Consider the following 22,275-nt stretch of genomic DNA (forward strand, 5'->3'; position numbering starts at 1 on the left):
ATTTATTTATATATATATTTATATATATATACACGTGTATATATTTATTTATATATATATATACACGTGTATATATTTATATATATTTATTTATACACGTGTATATATATATATTTATATATAATCGTATATATACATATATACGATTTGATCCTCACTATAACCCTGTAAGATAATATTACCGTACTTCACTGAATTCAAAACTTCACTGGACGTTAGACGCACTCTGATTTCAGGGCTTTTACAACTTGGTGGGAGGGACCATGTCTTACATGTGACGAAACGTTACTATTATCCCCATTTTACAGATGAGGATAAAGAGACTGAGTATCTGACCAGCACTTGAACCTAGTCAGCTTAATGCCAGAGTCTTAACCCACATCCCGAGGGAGACAACACCTGGCCCCGAGGCATCCGGAGAAAAATTCAGGCTCTGTAAATCAACCTAGTGCGGCCCAGACCAAGAGAAACAGAAGAGAGAAATCTGTGGCGGTATCAGAAAAACCAGGCAAGCGCTGGCCTGAGTGTTGTAAATGGTTAAGGCAGTGTGAGATGTGGCTTGTAAGTCCAGAAACTGGGGTCCAGTCCCACATCTATTATAACCGCGCGTGTGACCTTGGTAATGTCATTTCACCTTTCTGCACCTACTCTGTCATGGGTAAAAAGAAGGGTAGGGGTGGCGTCTTTCAGTGTCTTTTACACTTCTTTTGACTGCAACCCACAGAAGGAAAGTATTTTACATTTTGTTGTAGCACACACGTATGCACGCGTGCACTCACGTACCCCCACCCTTAACCGAAACCGAAGTGTCGAAACAATACTTAACCTTGCTTGGGCAATGTACTCTGATATTTTCCAATCTCTTCCATTCCATTAAAAAATTGTTGGTTGCAAGTCATTAAACTGATTTCAGCATTCACTAATGAGTACTAAGAAAACAACTCAGATAGAGTCTCCCTTAGCCTCTCTCCAGTTAGGAAATTCTACAGCATATGGGACTCCTGGGGTGGGGGCGGGAGCCAGAAACCTCAGGAAAGAGAAAGTTGACCCTTTTGCCTTATAAATAACTCATTTTCTTTTTAATTGGACCGTGTTCTTACTACCTTCAGCAGAAAGTTCTCATTATTAAACCATTTGGCGAATACCACTTTAGGGCAAAGATTCCTATACTATGTTCCATGACATGTTTAGTGAGAAATTAATTGGTATGCCTGAAAAAGGCTTCCATAGTCACGTAAGTAGGGAGAAGAGCTACTGACTTTTTCCTCCTCTTAGCGTTTCGATGTATATTAAAGGCTGCAACAATTCCAACAAAAAAGAAACTTTCTCATCTTTATAAGCTAGTTTTTCCAATCTTATTGACCACAAAACTCTTTTTTCAAGGAAGTGTTACTAACATCATACAGAACATTAACGTTCTTAGGAACGTGGCTTGGAAAATGCTACTCTGGGGAATTCTACGACTGGTAAAATATTTTAAGTTTTAAAATCCCAGTTAGTTAACATACAGCTTAATATTAGTTTCAGGTGTACAATATAGGGATTTAACACTTCCATACATCTCTCCTCATCCCAAGTGCCCTCCTTAAGCCTCATCACCTATGTAACCCAGCGCCCCCTTCTCCGCACCCCCCCCCCCGAACCTCCCCTCTGGTAACCATGTTTGTTCTCTATAGTTAAGAGTCTGTTTCTTGATTCGTATCTCTCTCTTTTTTCCCCTTCGCTTGTTTGTTTTGTTTCTTAAACTCCACATCTGGGTGAAATCATATGGTACGTGTCTTTCTCCGACTGACTTATTTCTCTTAGCATAATACTCTCTAGCTCCATCCGTGTGGTCGCAAATGGTAAGATTTCGTAGAACGGGTAAAATCGTAAGGCAACTCTGAGTTCTTTTCACTGTTACAGAAAAATTTCTACCTTTATTCACATATATAGTTACCCTTGGTTATGTAAAATTTAGAATAGAAGCTCAGAGAACTGAGAAAATTGACGCAAAAAAAGAGCTTTTTTTTAAAAAAAAAAAAAGTTCTTTTTTTTTTTTAAGGTTTTAAATTCTTGAAGATAAAGGATGGACAATTTTCAGAGTACTATGTCAATAAATACTAGAGTACTTTCTTGATATTGACATATGAAGACATGGGCACTAGTATATGTATCAATGCCAACAGTGTGATTAAAAATTCTATACAAATTTAATAAATTACATGTATAAATTTATATGATTTTTAAAAATCAAGGTAGTAGAACTTCTCCCTTTTCTTGGTTTAAGTTGCCAAAGTCAATTAAAAGTGGTAGAATATTGGGGCTCCTGGCTGGCTCAGTTGGTGGAACATGCAACTCGTGATCTTGGGGTCATGAGTTCGAGCCCCACATCAGGTGTAGAGATTACCTAAGATCTTTTTTTAAAAAAGTGGTAGAATATTAAAGCTGGAATTAAAGGCAAGCTAGTGTCTAGCAATGGATAAGGGTCAGATTTTACAATGTTTTTCTCTTCTCATTTCTCTCAGATCTAAGATAAAAGAAACAACTTCTTTAACAAGTAGAGATTGGGGTACCAAAGAAGAAACACTGAATACTTTTCTTTAGTAAAAGCCTGCCTCTCTCTACTGATAAAAAAAAAAAAAAAGACAGCTGGTAATGTAATTTTCAAAGGGGAATGCGTGTGTGTGTGTGTGTGTGTGTGTGAGAGAGAGAGAGAGAGAGAGGGAGAGACAGATGAAGGGAGGAGAGAAATGGACAGGGAGAATAAGAGAGACAGAGATGGCGAGCATGTTTGCGGGCACAATGAGCGGCTCATCTTCACTTCTCTTTGTAATTTCTAAGTCTCAAAGACTTAGTATTATTATTATTCCTAGTAACTTGGAAGCCAGTTAGACATCTACCAAGTCAAATTCATTTACTATGACCTTAGTGGTATTTTTTTTTCAAACATATTTTTATTTGTTTTAGGGGAAAAATGGTTGTGCTTTCAGTGAACACAATTTAACGGCAAATAAGTGACTTGGGTGAGGGCCCTGCCTCAGATACGGTTTTGACGGGGCACCCAATTTCTCAAGCAGATTTCTAGAGGTCAGTGTGGCAGCACATATCAAAAGCCTTACCGATGTAAACATCCTTTGACAGAGCAGTTCTGTTTTTAGGAATTTATCTTGTAGAAAGAATAGGAGATATTTCCAAAGGTGTATAAAGGATGTTACTCACAGTGTTGGATAGCATAGTGAAAAATCTGAAATAACTTTCCTGATGAGTAATTAAGAATTGTCTTGGTAAATCTGGTAGAGAATACTGCCCAGCCATTTAAAAAATTATTCTGTAGAGGAATATTTAAGCACACATAAATATTTTTATTATAGTATATATTATATATATACATATATACATATATAAAATACTATATACTATATATATAATACTATATACTATACATATAATACTATATATATACATATATAATACTATATACTATATATATAATACTATATACTATACATATAACACTATATATATACATATATACATAATACTTTATATATATAGTATATAATATATATATTTATATATATTAAAGCAGGTCACAAAATGTTCATGTGTTTTTATCCCTGTTTGGTTTAAAAAGAAAAGTATCTACGGGGCGCCTGGGTGGCTCAGTCGGTTAAGCGGCCGACTTCAGCTCAGGTCACGATCTCGCGGTCCGTGGGTTCGAGCCCCGTGTCGGGCTCTGTGCTGACAGCTCAGAGCCTGGAGCCTGTTTCAGATTCTGTGTCTCCCTCTTTCTCTGACCCTCCCCTGTTCATGCTCTCTCTCTGGCTCAAAAATAAATAAATGTGAAAAAAAAAAAAGAAAAAAAAAGAAAAGTATCTAAAGTATAGAAAGCACACTTTTTATAGTGGTTATCTCCAAGGGGTGAGATGAAGGGTAATTTTTTTTTTCCTGTTTGTACTCTCTGCTTTCCAAAATTTCCTAGAGGGGGCATATATTACCTCTATAACTTAAAAAAAAAAAATGGACAGGGGAGCGCCTGGGTGGCTCGGTCCATTAAGTGTCCAACTCTTGATCGCACTTCAGGTCTTGATCTCAAGGTCAGGAGTCCAAGAAATAAAATAAAATAAAAATGAAAGAGGACGACACAAAGAAACAGTCTTCATTGAGTCTTTAGTCCCACCGTCCTATTTCTCCAATATCCCTTAAACCGAAGTGCTAATGTTTGCTATCCCTAGGCAGAGCTTCTAAGCATATACTGACATTCCACACGAGTAAGAAATTGGTGGCTTGCGGGGCTCGCTCCACTGAGGCAGGGAGATGGGTGTCTTTATGAGCGTCTGTGGCCACCAGCCTGACCTTTGTGGACGTGGGCACTGGTGTGATATTGTTTAAAAGGTGCTCGAATGTTCCACCTGGCCCCTCCCAGTTCTCCCCTCACAGCTCAGAGATTATGGATGGCGTTCTACCAACAGAGACTCATTCCTCAGGCTAATGGCTTTTCACCCTATTAAAATGCAAATAACCCGGGAGAAGTACACATTAAACTCTACCTATCACCTGGGTTAAATAACATATCATTTTCTGAGAAGAGGTTTTAATGGGGAAGACACGGGAATTTGGGTGGGGCAGGCAGAGAAAGAAGACAGGGTGAATCAATGCACATGGTGTTTGAGGAGTAATGAATATTCATAATAGTAATATTTTCGTTTATGGCTTATGAGTCATCTACAAATATGTTACTGCATTTAATCTCAATGAAATCGAAGAGAGTGGCAGTCACCAAGGCGACTTAAGCAGGCCAGTGATTTGGAAGAGTACAGAAGACAAAGTCTGTAGGCTTGGTAATTATGCTAGGCATGCCTACAAGCCACCGTTCCACTTGATTGCGTAAACTCCTTTAACTTGCCCCTGCTTCTTCGGGCCCTTCCTAAGCATGTGCGATACTGTCCAAATAATGACCGTGTGCACAGGGTAAGGCCAGACCCAGTCAGGAAAGTAAGACAGCTTGTTACTTAATACATTATCAGTGTGTAACAAAAAGACAGGACCACCACCTTCTAGGAACTTTTGTTCAAAAAGACAACGGCCAACTGGAGACACACGGAAGCATCCGCTCACATACTTGAAAACGTGAGCAAAGATCTTTTTCCGAACCTATGGAAAATGAAACGGAAAGGAAAGGAAAGGACCAGAACGTGGCAATAAAAGAAGGCAACACAAGATGAAGGGAGGTCACACAGAATTACTTCCTGTCTGTAAAATACATAAATTAAGTAAATGACAGTCCAGTATGGTGATTCATCAGACTCTGGAGCCCACTGGCTTTTGAATCCTGGCTCTGTCAGTCTCGGTGGGACTGTGTGCCTCAACTTCCCCATCTTTAAAATGGGTGGAATCATGGCATCTACCTTACGGGCTGGCACGAGGATTAAATTAGTTCATATTCGTAACATTGCCAGGCAGAAAGTAATTGCCTTAAAGTGATGATTAAGCCCTCATACATCCTCATGTATGAACAAGAAATATGTCAAAGTGTTAATAGATCTTAACTCCATGTGGTAGAAATACGGGTTTTGAAATAGAAAAAAAAAAAACCCTCAAAACACACATTTTTGTAATCAAAGAAAGAGTGGGAGAAATTAATAACGTGAATCAGAGGAAAACGGGAGGTTGGCAACGTAATAGGTAAAGTTATATTAATAGGATGTTCCAATATTAAACCCTCAGTTAACTAAGGCTGTTCCTCTTAGTATGTTGTAAAACGTACAATATTTATCAATACTACATATGAATAGTATGATTAATGATACAGACACAATGGATACAAAATAGGAAAACTAAAATAAGAAGAATGAATAGAGGTCAAGGATAAATGAGCAGTAAGACTGGTTAGGGAAAGGAAACGTGATAGGCAGCGCTTCTGACTTTGAGGCAGGAAGTATTTAATGAATTATGTAGAGCTAAAGAATTATAGATTCCTAGTAACACATATTGAATTATCCTATCATAATTATATAGCATTGTAATTACCAGCTTATGAAGTGAACTGCTATAAGGAGAACTAAAGACTCAAAAATATTACCAAAGTTAGCACTTGAGCACACACTGCAGGAAACAATTATGCGTTAGCTGAAGCCTGGGCAAAATGATCTAATCGGTCCTCCTCTCCTAACCCTCTGAATTTTCCCACCGAGGTGTATTTCAGGATGATTTATGCCTCCAGTGCGCTTGGCAGAGACGATGGTAATTCAGCTCTTCATTCTTTGCTACCAAGACGCAAGGAAGACATTACACGATGAAAGGTGACAGCGACTTACTGGAAAGGAAGTGCTGGGACGCGGGGCCAAAGTCCCGGTGGGCTTCGTGCAGCTGCCTGATGCGGTCCTCAACGGCCACCTGGGGGGAAGAGGAGAGAAATGATGTCCTCTCATCAGATATAATGAGGAGCAATGAAAACGATGTGTCCTCTTTGGTCAGATCTTTTGAGCCTCGAAAGCTGGGCCACTAAAGCAGCAATGCATAACCCCATTTTTAAAATAGATTTTTAAATGTTTGTTTATTTTCAGAGAGAGCGCGCGCGTGTGCACGAGGCGGGGAGGGGCAGAGAGAGGGAGAGAGAGGATCCCAAGCAGCCTCCACGCAGTCAGAGCGGGGCTTGATCTCACAACCGTGAGATCATGACCTGAGCCGAAATCAGGAGTGGGACGCTGAACCGACTGAGCCGCCCAGGCGCCCCCCCAGAGCCCCGGTTTTACCGTACGGCCTCCGAGAGCCCTTTTCATCAAACCAGGGCCGAACGAAAAAAAGATGTGCTTTCTTGGTAACGTGAAAATGAGATTTTTTTCACACTCTGCTCATTGGCAGACACAAACGAACTACTGCTCCAACGAGCGTCAAAAATGCCACCTCTAAATCTTTCGTGCAAAGGTTAGGGAGGTTGTCATTCCCCCGTATACTAGATAAGTGAAGGACCCCAGGAATGGCATTTATTTTGTCTTAGTCTATTGTTTTTGACTAATGTTTTTGGGAATCCTATTGGTAGTTAATGGATCATTGAGAATTAACGAGTAACCAACAGCTGATTAACACTTAAGCATCAAAGTAGAGGCAAGGCTTAATTAAATATAGAGTAATTACAGAGGAGATAATGAGATCAAAGACATTTTCAGATTTCAGTTTTTAGTAGACTTGAAAATTACTGCGAAGTAGATCTTCAGGTGGCAGGAGATAAACATTTCCATTCTTTTGTGTTTTTTTTCCTATCAGGTTTTTCTAGAATATACTGATGGTGTCCTGATGGCTTAGTGAATTCCATTCTGGGGGGGGGTGGTGCAGGGAAGGAAGAATGTGACGGGTGAAATGCTTTGCTTTTGTCATCTGGCATTCTGTGGACCAGGCATCAGGGGTGGCCCCAGGCACGCGAGCTTCACAAATCTGGATCTTAATTTGGTTCTGAACAGCCCGTGGTCGACAAGGGGTTGGTCAGCTCTTGCCCAGAGCCAGCAAAGCTCCAGTGGGTTCACTCCTATGGTGTAGCTAATGCCCAAGGGATAAAACAGATATTAGACAAGATCAGAAAAGTGGCTAAGGGAGTCTGGTCTAAAGCCGGCCAATCTCGCAATATCAGTCAAGGGCCTAACATAGATTCAGAACAACCTTCTGTTTTCACTTTCTCCTAGCCTTGCACATCTTTGCTTGGAACAAATATTTGGAAAAGCATGTGGAGGTTCCCACAGGATGTGCAGGATGTGCTTCACCGTGACGCACGCACAAGCGTGAGGCGCATCTCAAACCTCCCTTCCCGGCCCTACGGCCCCGCACCGTCCGCCACGCTCAGCTGGCCTGTCCTGCAATGTTCCATCCAATTTAACACCCGCGTGACTTGTTTTGGTTGCTGCTCCTCTCTGCAGCGTTCTTCTCCCCCTTCGCCTCCAGTTCCAGTCTTTTCTATGTTTCTATGTCTATTTTCCAATCCCCCGGGGTTGGAAGGGATCGCTTCCTCGGCATCCTCGAGGCTCACAGTCTCTCCTTGGAGCATTTCTGTCATACTGTCCGTTGTAGTTGCAGGGACAGGACTTATCTCCTGCGATGCCACGTGAAATCCCCGATAGCCGGGACCATCCCTTGCTTGTCCCGCCTCCCCTCCCCACCCTCCCGCAGGGCGCACTGAACCCTGCACACGGTAAGTGGGTCACAAGTGCTTAATGACTAGTTGACCAAACCAATGTGTACGTGTGACAGAGAGACGCCCAGAAAGACAGATATGGGAGAAGAAACAGGAACGTGAACTAACACCGCCTGCAAGCTGCACGTCCCTGGGTATGTTATTCCACCGTTAACTTTCCTTGTGGGTAAAATGGGACAACATGACCCACCTCGCAGAACTTTTCGTGGGAAGTAGCTAAGACACGGGCAACGGTGGGCCTCGTTTCTTCCACATGGTGATTGCTCAATAAATGTTGACAGCTATTGTTATCGTTGCTGTTATGATTCGTACATGGAAAGGATAGGTTATCGTGGGCAAGGCAATACATACATCACAGAAATGGCTGATATTTATTAAGCATTCTGTTCATGACAAGAGGAATTAACTTACTTAATTTTCACAGTAACTCGGTGGAAGTAATAATATCTGGGGGCGCTTGGGGAACTCGGTCGGTTAGGTGTCCAACTCTCGACTTCGGCTCAGGTCACGATCTCATGGTTCATGGATTCGAGCCCTGCGTCGGGCGCTGGGCTGACAGTGCAGAGCCTACTTGGGATTCTTTGCCTCCCTCTTTCTCTGCCCCTCCTCTGCGCTCCCTCTCTCCCTCTCTCTCTCGCTCAAAAATAAACATTAAAAAAAGAAGTAATATATCTTCCCGCTTGAATGATGTAGAAGCTGAAGCACGAGAGGTTAAAAAACAACAACAACACAACTTGCCTACGTTTAAATAGTTAGCAAATTGGCAGAGCCAAGATTCAAACTCATTCAGTCTGACTCTTGCTCTTTAACTGCTATTTTAGAGATCAAAGTCAAACGAAAAGCATTTTAGACATATTCAATATGCAGCTGGCCTTTCAATTTACCGACTGCAGAAGAGATCTAGTGTCCATATCTATGAAAGTTTAGTCACTGGTATCTTTTATGACCCAAAGCAAGGTCAGTTCCTAGTCATGAAGAATGTGATGCCATAAGATTACGGAGAACACGCGCAAAGGCATGTTTAGAAGGACATCATTATTTCTAAATGCAGAACGGGTCATCTCATGAACAAAGTAACCAGGAGATGACTGTGAAAGTTCGGGGGTGGGGAAGAGGGGATGAGGAGGCCACATGGGAGTGGACAGTGACCAGCGATCTTTTCACGTCCCGAGAAAGAAATCCCATGGGGAACATGTGGTAAAGGAGCATGACCGTGTCACAGACCCTGTCCCCTGGTGGTAATGTTAGCAGATTCATAGCGACCAGGGGGAGGCAGCATCTGAGTCCATTAGAGGCCCCTCATCTCGAAGGTTGCTTTCTTCCTCTATAAGGTGAACTCCACAGGTAATTTCCAGGGTATACCCGATATTGTCAAGAAATTAAAAGGAGACAGAAGTGAATTCCCTTCCCTATAACTCAAAGTTAAGAAAATGCATGAGAGAGACTGAAATTAAAAATGTGTCACGTAATGAAATGAACACTTCAGGAAACAGTCTTAAAATGACTAAAGAATTAAGCGTAAAATATTTCTTTTCACAAATTATCCTTGGAGAAAGGTATTGCATGGATTGAATGCACAATTGAATAAACAAAGACATCAGTTTAAGACAGAGAAAAAACTTGAAGGCACACTGTAGCTACCTAAGAACAAAGGCACTTTATTCTGTGAGCAATTAGGCAAGGAAATGAAAGTTGATAAACTTTTGAAACAATAACCTCCATGCACGAGACCTTTCTAACTGGCCGTGTTTTTAAGCTATGTCAAGTACTATATACGGGCTAGGAAGCAAACACCACAAATTATACACTACAATCCTGCGTTCTGGCCCAATTCATTTTTTTAAATGTTTATTTGTTGATTTTGAGAGAGAGAGAGACAGAGACAGAAAGAGTGGGCAGGGAAGGGACAGAGACGGAGGGAGAGAGAGAGATTCCCAAGGAGGCTCCGCGCTGTCAGCGCAGAGCCCGACGTGGGGCTTGAACCCGTGACTCATGAGATCACGCTCTGAGCAGAAACCAAGAGTCGGACACTGATCTGAATGAGCCACCCTGGCGACACACAATTCATTCTTTACTCGGTGAATTCCCCGATCATGTGACAAGTATTTGCTAATACCGAAGGAGACACGCGAGGAGAAAATGCTGTAGTCTCTGGTCTTTGGAAGCATAAAGGCTCGGGGGTGAGGAGGAGGGATTAGCCGAGGAAAGGCCTGGGGCAGAACACAGCTGTTGGAGAGGGCGGTAAGGTACAGCGAGCTACCTGTCTTGGAAGCAGAGATGTGAACCAAGGCTCTCCAGACTCGGCGGCTCAGGACCTTCCCGGCAAGGCCAAGGGAACCAGGGAAGGTTTCTGTGCACTGACTCATGATTTGAGAAAGCAGCTCAGGTTTGGGCAGGTTGCAATCACCTAGACGTGGGGTGACGTGCGTTGGAATGAAGACCGTGTGGCCCTGAATGGGAGGGAAGGCAGATAAGGAGGTATTCAGAAAGAAGGAAGAACTGGTTAATTTTTGGAGTTGGAGCTTAATTTCTGAAGAGGCAAACAGAACGTGTGTATTTCCAGGGTGGAAGGCTAGGAGAGTGAGGATATTGCTGATGGGACTCTGGCAATTCCAAAGGGAAGGAACCGCATACGGCGGTAGGAATTCCTCTGGAACAGGATGCATTGGACCTAACAGTGAGAGTTTTGCTGGAGAGGTCACGTAGAGCCAGGTGAAGAAGAACAATTTGTCTCCGTCACTAAAGGAAGGAATGGCAAGCGAGAATACATTAGAAGGTGAGCAAGGCAGGACCTAGAGCCAGAGGAATTTAATTAGAATTATTTAAGGAGATAGAAAGAACCCAATTTCTTCTGAATTAATAGGCAATACCTCTGTTTCCTTTTACGAAAAGAAACACAAGCGTAACGTCTTCCGGGAAGATCCTGTATCTACTATGAGATAATAGATCAGGAAAGCTTAGAACTGGAAGAATCCTTACCTATTGATACACAAGAGTCTATTCATTAGAAGTATCCCAGATGGGCAAAAAACTGCCATCTGCTCCTTAAGTACTCATAATCTAATTTGCAGTATTCCTCAGTAAAATCATGTCGGAGAAAATTTAAAAAAAAGGTCTTTTTTTTTTCATATGCTCTGTGAGGACAGGGACACATCTTTCTGTTCCTACTATATCCCCGGTGGCTAGCACAGTACCTGGCATATAGCAGGTACTCTAATTATTAGTTGAATGAATTAATGTACAGATTATTCGAGAATTGTCACCCTAACAACTCCATTTTGCATGAAGAATTCTCTATCGTGAGATTTCCAGTACGATTTTTGGAAAGACCCCCCCCCTTCCTTCTTTTTTTCCCTCCTTCTTCTTTTTTTCAAAAGTTTGTTTGAGAGAGAGAGAGCGTGCACGAACGGGGGAGGGGCAGAGAGAGAGAGGGAGAGAGAGAATCCCAAGCAAGCTCCACGCTGTCAGTGCGGAGCCTGACATGGGCTTGATCCCACGAACCATAAGATGATGACCTAAGCCAAAATCAAGAGTCAGACACATACACGACCGAGCCATGCGGGCGCCCCTCTTTCCTTCCTTCTTGATGATCAAAGTATAAAAAAGAAAAGAAGAAAACCATTTAGATTTACTGGGCCTACAATACTGGGCCCAAACATTTTAAAATAAGTTGCAAGACAGACCAAGAGCCCCAATCTCCTGCCTATTTGTTTTACTCTCATTTTTCAAGAATCATATTCGAGAGCTCTGAGGACTCTTGTTATTTGCCTTTGCTTTCTCATCTCAGATGAGTTCTACAGGCAGCGTACTGTTTGCAGAGACCTCCCTTCTTTCATGCCAAGAAACGTTTCTTCATTCATTCACAAGATACAAGAATGTAAGCTACTTGCCCGTGAAGACAGAGATGTTGATTATCTTATTCGTAGTTTAGTCCAGGGCCTAATACCTAGGAGATGGTCAACAAAGATTTGATCAATGTGATGAGTGGAAATACTCCTTGAGTTCCTGTTATCTGTTAGGTACTATATACCTAGTAGTAAGTATGAGTATCGTAGACTGGAGAGCAGCATTTTGGGGCTGATGAATGAACACCAAGTCATTCAACTAGATTAACGATCACACATTCTCTTCCCAGCTGTGACTATTTCCCAAAGCTCAGTCCGTGCTTCTGTGCGTTCTGAAGGATATCGTCATTTCATTTTCGTCCAAAGTTGCTTTAAATAAGTCAAAAAGAAGGGAAAAGGAGAGAGAGCACCGGGGCTCCCAGAAATGATTTCAAGTAAATGTATCTCCATGCAAATGTTACTAAGCTTTATTTTCAATTCTCAAGGGCTTCCACTTTTTCTTTTGACCTGTTAATTACTTTCACGTTTTCGTCTGCACTGGACGTTTCAGGAGAGCCAAGGGGTCCCCCCTGATGTGGCAATACATTGCTAAACAATGTGATTTCTTTCTAGTGTCTAAGCGCTCTTGCCGGCACTATATGCATAAATCATGTTTACTCCAGTCTGGGGAAACGATGTAACTCGGCGTGTAGGTTTTGATTTTCTGGCTCTCAGTTTGTCTAGACCTTTGATAAATATCCATAGGCATGCAAGAACCAGACTTCACACCTACACTAATGAGCCCATAAAAAACCCCACAACCCTCTCCTGGTGCTGTGATGATCGTGAATAAACCATGCACATGCACGCAAATGACTCTCTACAGTCTATTCGTGAGTTTTCGTACCGAAATTTTGTAGTGTGTACAGTTTTCTGCATGCGTGTGTCTGTGTTGGGGAGGCCTTCCTAACTCATCTTACTTCCAAATCCTGACTTGTGATACTCATAAATATATGCCCAAACATTATCCTGGAAGCTCTCTTGAGATTTACTACGGTGTCCATTAAAATCCTTTCAACTAACTATAATCCTTTTCAGTTAAAATCCATTGTTCGGATTCTGATTCGTTTTGAGTTGTGACTGAAACAAATGGTCTCAGACAACGTTTGGAATGAGAGCTTGTGATGGGTACAGCTCAGCGGCTGAGTTCTCTTTCCCTTGAATCTCTTTATGTGTTTTCTTGACACTGAGACACTTAGGAGTTAAAAAGAGTTTCTAGCATTTGACTTCCGAAGAGATCATAGGAAAGCAACCTATGCTGACCGAAGGCTCACTCTGAGTACGAGCATAATTATTAGTTGATTTTGTGTGACTTGCAGCATGGATGCTAATGTGTGCCATCCGAGACCATCACGAATCCACCTCCCTTCATGTTCCTCTCTGAGAGCTTTCCTCCCCCTTCTATTTTATATTTTTGTGTTGATCCCTTTCTTTCTTAATCTCTCTTTCTAAAAAAATTTTAGTTTGAGAGCATTCACGTACACAAATTGGGGAGGGGGAGGGACAGGGACAGGAAGAGGGAGAGAGAGAGAGAGAGAGAGAGAGAGAGAGAGAGAGAGAGAGAATCTTAAGCAGGCTCTACACTCAGCACAGAGCCTGACTCGGGGCTTGATCCCACGACCCTGGGATCATGACTTGAGCTGATATCAACCTACTGAGCCAGACAGGTGCACCTTTTCTTTCTAAATCTTTGACTCCTTTGCTTATTCTCTGCTTTCCCTTTGTTTTCTCCTCCACTCAACTCTCCACCTCCCGCCAGCCCTTCCCAAATGTGTTCTATACAACCTACCAGCAAAGCACAGAGACTCCCAAACGGAGCCTAAAAGGATGTAGGTGTACCTGTGCCAGACAGGTGAGGCATTATGTCACTGGGAGCCTAGCCTCGAGCCAGCTGACGGGTGACACAATTTGCCGCTCCCAAATATGCCTACGGATTATTTAAACTCATTATTATTTTTTGTAATGTTTATTTATTTTTCAGAGAGAGAGAGTGACAGAGAGAGAGCAGGGGAAGGGCAGAGAGAGGGACACAGAGGATGTGAAGCAGGTTTCTTGCTGAGAACAGAGAGCCCAATGTGAGACTCGAACTCATTAACCGCAAGATCATGACCTGAGCTAAAGTCTGATGCTTAATGGACTGAGCCACCCAGGCGCCCCTAAATTCATTATTTTTAAGAAACAGTAGGTACCGTGGAAGCTTAGACACCAGTAGAAGTTACCTTTTGTAGGAGACATTTACATTTCTAAGAGAAATCTGCATTCTAAGCGTGTCTCCTGCTCTGTACCAGGAAGAGAAGTATGACTAAATCTCTAGAAACCCTTATCAACGGAGAAAGCAAAACTTAAATCTGCCTAGGAACCTTACTCTTGTTTACTGTGCTGTTCCTGGCAAACTCCCATAACTGCACACCCCCCCAACGCCCCAACATCTTTCTTTTGTCCTCAGCGGAAAGTGGTATTTAAGGCGGTGGCTTGAGCCATTTCGATGAGTTAACTCAGTTTTCCTGGGTCTCTCCCAGGCATACATGTTATTTAACTCCTGCTTGCTTTTCTCCTGTTAATCTATCTTTTATTACCCGAGGTCTCCACCAAGAACCTAGAAGGATAGAGGGAAAATTATTTTTCTTCTCCTGCATAGCCAATCGCTTCTCCAGGAACATCATTCCCCCTAATTCTGATGAACATCTCCATCCGCTGGGGAGCACGGGAGGACAAACACCAAGCCCTTTGTCCATTGTTAAGCTTTCAGCTTTCACCTCCCTGATTTCTCAAATGCACCTTGGAAGGGTGTCTACTCATTTTCAGACTTGTGCCAACGATTCATTCTGTGATAATGGAGTCAGGTTATATCAACATTAAGTTGACTTCACAGACCCAAGTACCTTCAGGGTATCATTAAGTTTAATTCAGAAAAGCAGCAATCAACCTCCTATCCTGCTTCATTTGTCAAAATCTCTAGTTTTGGTTGTATCTATAGACTGTTACGAAAAAACGTGATGGGAAGGGAAGAGATCATAGGAAGCATTTCTTTTTTTTTTTTTTTTTTTCCTTTGGTCTCAAGGAGATAAAAGTTGAATGACTCTGCTTGGCTGATGTAACTTGATGCAGATTTTATCTCAAAAAATAGGTTTCCCTTTTAAAAGCTTTCCTAATGTATCTCATGATTTGCAGCAGGAACTAAAGTCAAGTGGCTCGCACCTTGCAACACCCTTACTTACATTAAATCATTTACCTCTCAGTCCCAGCTATTTATTCTTGAGCTTGTATTTTTTTTATTTAAAAATTTTTTAACGTTTATTTATTTTTGAGACAGAGAGAGACACAGCATGAACGGGGGAGGGGCAAAGAGACATGATTTGCAGCAGGAACTAAAGTCAAGTGGCTCGCACCTTGCAACACCCTTACTTACATTAAATCATTTACCTATCAGTCCCAGCTATTTATTCTTGAGCTTGTTTTTTTTTTTTTATTTAAAATTTTTTTTAACGTTTATTTATTTTTGAGACAGAGAGAGAGACACAGCACGAACGGGGGAGGGGCAGAGAGAGAGGGAGACACAGAATCGGAAGCAGGCTCCAGGCTCCGAGCCATCAGCCCAGAGCCCGACGCGGGGCTCGAACTCGCGGGGCTCGAACTCGCGGACCGCGAGATTGTGACCTGAGCTGAAGTCGGACGCTTAACCGACTGAGCCACCCAGGCGCCCCTCTTGAGCTTGTATTTATCCCGCATTTGGAAGATACCATTCTCACAGAAATTTCCCGAGGCCGCTGTGTAGCATTCCCTTCTGGGGGCATTTTGGGCCCTCAGTAGCATAATGCTCACATGGTAATTACATAATTATCCCGGCTGGTATTAGAACACGGGAGTGTTCCCAAGGACCAGAAGTGGCAATTTGAAATAATTATCAAGGGACTATATCAGACCCGGTACCGCCTGAAAAAAAAAAAGATCCAACGTATATAGCTGTGAGCAAATCATCCGAAAATACGAAATCAGGAGAATAAATGAAAAGAAAAAGATCCAACGCCAGTAACTCCACCTATTTTTGTTTCATGGCGGAAACCCTTCTATTTTGGGCAATGATACACCTGCAGGTTTTCAGTGTGTTCTACTCGTCGCCTTTATAACAATGGCCCGGAAGGAGGATTTGCTCAAATATGCGCACAACAATCGTTACCCAAGGAAATCCACATTCCTTAAATCCCAAGCTACCCACAGCATTTCCAAAGCTTCCCGACCTCCACTCCCTTCACGGTTCATTCGACCTCGGATCCAAGAACCTTGGGTGCCAGGAGCCCCTGTTGGCGGCGCCCGGCTCTCCTCCCGGCCACTGAAAAGCGCCATTCTCTGCTCTCACTGAGGCAGGGTTGCCAAAACAGGATCACGTCTTTCGCTACAAACCAATAAACCGGAAGGTCTCATCCACTGCACTTGCAAATTCTACAGAGTTCAGTCCTTCTCTGTCCTTTGCATATCAGAAGACAGGGCACGAGTTAAATGAAGAAGTACACTTTAGGTTTCTTAACGAAGGCCAGAGGATAGCGCAACGGCCCTCTATCGTGTCTTGGTGTGGATTGGTCAGAACTGGAGGTAAACTGGCCGTGTCCTCACTCCCTGTAGTGTCTCGTGTCACTGCCCGGCCTTCTTTACACTCTCCAGGCTCAGCCCTCTCTTCCTCTCTCCCCCTGCCTCCCTCCTCCTTCACCACACCTCACCCCAACCCCAGAGGTGGTTTATAATCTCCTTGAACAGTCCTAACACTTCCCCCGAACTAGTGGAGACATTTGCACTTGAAATCTAAACTAAAGCTTGCTTGCTTGCTTTCTTTCTTTCTTTCTTTCTCTCTTTCTTTCTTTCTTTCTTTCTTTCTTCTTTTAATGTGGCTTTACACGGTGCAGAAAACTACAGGGGGAAAAAAAAACCCTCGAAAATACAAGGTGATCTTTTATAGGAGAAACAAAAGATCAAATTTCTAGGTCATCACGGAAGTAGGTATACTTCCTTGAGCAATAATCTGAAGTACTTTATGAGATTCTTCCTTTCACTAAAGCAAGAAATCCTAAAATCCATCAGGATATGTGCACTGTGCCTTGACTTTCTTTTTAATCCTCAAGTGAAACCAACACAGTAAAGTGTAATAAAAATGCATATAGCCCCAGGCTTTGTGCCTTAGCAAAGAGAGAAAAAATAAGCTTCTTGACTTAATATGTCTACTGTGAATAATCAGCCACCGCATTTGGGGATCTTGCTTTATAATCTTAACGCAGAACAGTGAACTCCATGTTCGTGGTATGACAAGAATAAAGGATTTTTTTTCTTTCTTTAAAAAAAAAAAAAAAAAAAAAAAGACTTCCCCCGTTTCCCAAACCAGATACATGTGTCGACTTAAATGAAACCAGGGGCTGAAATCTCTTGAGCTTTATTAATACGTTCTCTGCATTTTCCCTGAAGTTGTCAATGAAGTGTGGGCAAGGAAAGAGAGCGGCCCTAGGCTGTGCAAGGATGTGGCTAACATTCATTCTGGAAGCCTTCTCAGCCCCGGTCCCAGATGTTTAGCCCGTCCTTCCCCAGGACTGGCTCCTAGCTGATTAATAAACATTCCTGGGAAGATCAATGATTGCTCATAACAGGCTTCCAGTAACCACAGCTGTGAATATTTGCATTGAAGAGCAACTTTAATTAAATAATTAAGCAATTAATTACTCAAATACTTACTGAGTGCTTGTAAGACACTTTGTTAGGAGGGGAAGGAGAAGAAAAATAAAACGCCAAGGAGCCTATTTTTAACGCATTTACGGGTTAGATATTTACAAACAGGCGTCACGAAATAGCACGCGAAAGATTTTAATGTACCGCGGTCGTTCTCCAATTTGACCGTGTGTCACCACTACCTGAGAAGTTTCTAAAAAAGAGATTCTTAACTCTTGTCTAGAATTTCTATTTTTTACAGTTTATTTATTTTGAGAGAGCGAGGGAGAGCGAGTGCACACTTGCACGCACGTCCAAGCGGTGGAGGGGCAGAGAGAGAGAGAGACAGAGAGAGTCCCAAGCAGGTTCTGCGTGAAGCCCAATACGGGGTTCGATCTCACCAAATTGTGAGATCATGACCTGAGCGGAGATCAAGAGTCAGACACTTAACTGACTGAGCCACCCAGGTGCTCCTTCTCTAGACTTTCTGACTTAGTCCACGTGGGACTGGGCTTGAGAAGCCATACCTTCCTTTAAAGCTCCACCAGGGACTCTGACATCTAGCCTGTTTGGGGAGCCGCTGGTAGAGTGGAAAGGCCCCAAGTTCTACGGGTCAGTAAGACTGAGTCAGAAGCCCTTACTGGCTCTGAGACCTTCAGCATCTCACCTAACCTTAGTTTCCTAATCTGTGAACAGAAGTACTCAGTAACAGCAACAGCAACAACAGCAATGGCAGCCTTCACTGTGTTCCAAGCGCCATGCTTCTGTTTTCTAGGTAGACTTCATTTAAGGTTCTCCTATCCTTACCAGTAACATTTTCATCTTTTACATTCGATTTTTTAAACAAAAAATATCACGGTCAGAGTGGTGTTTTAGGATGAAGGGAGCCATGGAACAAGTGGAGGAAGGATCAACAGCCAGGGAGAAAAACAAGAGTATTGTAGATCGTGATGGATCAAATGTAAGGGTCCTAGAGAGAAGGAGGAGTCCAGGAGACTGCAGACTTTCATCCTAGGTGACAAGGACACGTGTGTAAATCGGGAGGGACCACCGGTGCGTCGGGGCAGAGTTCGATATGACAGACCAAAGCAGTCCATCGAGAGCGCCGTTGAACAAAGACTAGATTGAACGATGGAAAAGTTCCAGAGGGGGTGGCCGTGAATTCTCCTCAAAGCCCCTCACATCATTCATCCTGATGTTAGCAAGATTTCTGCTTGGGCAGAAATACCGTATTTGACTGAAAAAGACAACACGTAACACATGTAACAGCATCGGCTGCAAAGTAAGCACCGAGTAGACAGGAGCTGTTACTTGCCCGGGTTAAAAGACGTGGACCAGAGCAAAAGAGAGGTTGGGGGGGGGGGGTAAATTTGGCAGACATACCCCTGTGGAAAGTTCCAGATCTAACTTACGTCTTTTTATAATAAAAACACAAGTCGGCCAGTTGGGGATAGCTAGGTGATTTCTATCTTTTAGCAGAGCCTAAACAAGTCTCGAGTGGAGAGCAGGAACGGTGAGCTCAAGAATCAATTATTCTACAAGCATTTCCAAGTGCTGGTATAGACATTGTACGGAGTTGTTCATCTTGTGGAGGGTGGCGAAGACAGGGCATGGGACACTCCTGCTCTCAAGAACCTGTGTCTTATGGGAAGAACACTGCACACAGGACAAATCAGAAACTCTTAAGTGCTGGTCTCTGTGTTACTGACCAATACAAGCATTCCTAATTTCTAGAAGTAGGAAAGCCATGAGGCCTAGAATAATCTGGAAGGCTTCACAAAGGAGGTGACACACCCTAGATCAACCTAGAGTCTTTGTAGCTTAGCATCTCGCGTCCCCTGAGGAGTATTATTTCGAACAGGCATTTTGTATCCCATGACTGACATCATCTTAATGGATTAAAGATTCCCCAGATTTCACACAGTATTGCTTATATGGTTGAGTTTTTCTTTTATTTTGGTAAGCAAACACTTCGCGGCTCTCCTCCCTTCTTTTAGGCGTCTCTCGCATTTGTTTGCAAAGAGCTTTCAAAGTATACTGATCAGAATGGTTTGTTTTCTTGTCTTTTCTTTACTATGTCACAATAGAGGTTTTTCATGGCTTTGTGAATATTGATGGTTGTATATAAAGCATTTAATGGTTTTGTGTTTAAAGTTAGTGGATTTTACCCGAGTATAGAGCTGGTATCATTACCGGTCCTACTTGAAAACGATCTTCTTGCACTGATAACAAACTTTCTTCTAGACTTTTCCTAAAGTAATGTTAAACCTCATTCATAGAACTTTGAACATCTAGTCCTTGATCTAGGATTGAACACACATTTCACATCTTCGAAAAAAATTTTTTTTTTTTTTTTTTTTTTTGCCAGTTGATCTTTTTATCCCTTCAGGCATTAACCAGTCTTTTCATTTTCTGAGCAGTTCTGGAGCTACATTCCCTGGAGGCCAAAGCATCTACTGCAAGGCTCAAAATGTATAGTGCTCAAAGTTTGCTTTTGGTGTGTTATTTTTCAGTAGAAATCCCAGAAAGAAAACTATGTTATTGCATAAGAGGACGTGTGGCAGTAAATTTCTGCAGCTTTCACTCTAATTTGGAGTTTTTAATATCTCAATCTGAGCTGGCACTGACCTCTAACTTTGTAAGGTGTACAAAAGACAGAATACCTCGGAGTAAGCTTTCAGAGTCAACAAATCCGCAGCGCAGGGATATTTAAACAGATCAGAAACTAGTATTTTAAAATAATACTTTCATAAGGCCATTTATATGCTAAACAGATGACTTCTCTTCTGGTCACCAAAGCAGGCTTTAAGGACATTACGTACTAAAGAGTACATAAGGAGGGCCTGGGTGGGTCAGCCGGTTGAGTGTCCGACTCTCGATTTCAGCTCAGCTCCTGATCCCAGGGTCTTGGGATCAGGCCCTGTGTCAAGCTCTGGGCTGAGCTTGCTTAAGATTTTCTCCCTCTCCACCTCTGCCCCTCTCCCCAGCTCACGCGTGCACTCTCTCTCTAAAATTAAAAAAAAACAAAAACACACAATAAAAAATAAATAAGTAGTATGCAAGTTAATCCAAATTGATATTGGTCTTAAAAACCTAATTTTTCAGGGCACCTGAGTGGCTCAGTCGGCTGAGCATCTGACTTTGGCTCAGGTGAAAGCCACCTGATCTCACAGTTCATGAGTCTGAGGCCCACACTGGGCTCCCTGCTGTAAGCGCAGAGCTCACTTTGGGTCCTCTGTCCCCCTCACCTCAAAAACCACCCCCCTAATTTTTCAAAAATCCATGATTTGGATGTTTCACTAATTCAAGTTAGCTTTTCTGTCCGAAAGTTAAACGCGTTGGTTGGAATCTCAGTAACAAGTACTGATCGATGCAAATAAGAACAAAACAGACATCGTTAGGAATTTCTCAAAGAGAAAAGGTTTCCGTGGCCTCTCTGACTATGGATGTGCATGTAAGGTAAGCCTTCTGATCTAAAGAGCAGGGTTCTCAACTTGGGCATCATTAACATTTTGGCCCAGGTAATGCTTTGTTGTCCTATCGTGTGCATTAGGGGGGCGTCTAGCAGCATCCCTGACCTCTACTCACTAGATTCCAATAGCGACACCTCCCCAGCCGCGAAACACCAGAAACGTCGCCAGACGCTGCCATGTGTGTGAGGGCCAAAAGTTGCCTCTGGATGAGAACCACCGCCCTATTTTAACCTTTACTCTCTATTTCACATACATACCTGATGATCTCGATATGCGCGGTAAGACCTCGGTTCCATTCCATCACTCTAACTAGTGGCGATGGAAAATTAACGGTCTCAAGTCCTATACAGACTATCCTCAGATCTGCCTAATTCAGGATCCCTTTCAACGGCAATCTTAGCTCTGCAGCTCCCCATGGGGCTGGCACAGCCTTCAGATGATCTGCACTGCCATTTAATGGCTACACCTGCCCAATCCTGCCTCTCCCCCCTCCGCCCCCCCCCCGGTCCTTTTTTTTTTTTTCCCCCCCGCAGGTGTTATTCTCCAATAAATCTGGCTTGGCATCTGCTTCCCAGAGGACTCAACCTGCAACACCAGTCAATCCATCAATTAGAGCATTCCATTCTCTTAGTCTAGATGGGCACTTCGTCTCTATCCGAGCCACTGAGAGTCAGGCTCTAAAGTTTCTCAATTCTTAAGTGAGAGTAGGTCGGCCTCTGTTCTGCTGGGGACGTTGAAGACGCTCAGAGATAGCAGAGGCACCGGCCGCATGTGGCTGCCTGAAAACCACTGCCGCTCCCATCATCCTTTGTTTCTTCTTGACTCATGTCAGTTTTCAGCCACGGCCAAGAGTCCAACCTGATACACTCTACAATAAAGGGGAAACTACAGAAACATTTGAGAAAATGAACACTGAGCCTAGAAGTTGTTATAAATGAACTCAGGTTAATACCTATTAAGAGCTAGGTATACAGGTTGTTTAAGAATTACAAAGCGTCCCGCCTTCGTAAATCTAAAGCCACTTCGTAAGAGGTGGGAGAGGGCAGGGTTATACCCATTCTAG

The 22,275-nt window shown here is 42.8% G+C and overlaps 1 protein-coding gene across 1 annotated transcript in view; it reads right to left on the bottom strand.

Annotated features, from left to right (window-relative positions):
* Window positions 1-22,275, bottom strand: part of DMD (dystrophin) — a 1,998,908-nt gene that overhangs the window by 222,121 nt on the left and 1,754,512 nt on the right. The window contains exon 61 of the mRNA XM_049644567.1: window positions 6,300-6,378. Coding sequence (XP_049500524.1) covers window positions 6,300-6,378 — 79 coding nt within the window. The remainder of the gene's footprint in view (window positions 1-6,299; window positions 6,379-22,275) is intronic.

Source organism: Panthera uncia, chromosome X (genome assembly GCF_023721935.1).
Source record: "Panthera uncia isolate 11264 chromosome X, Puncia_PCG_1.0, whole genome shotgun sequence".
Classification (NCBI taxonomy): Eukaryota; Metazoa; Chordata; class Mammalia; order Carnivora; family Felidae; genus Panthera; species Panthera uncia.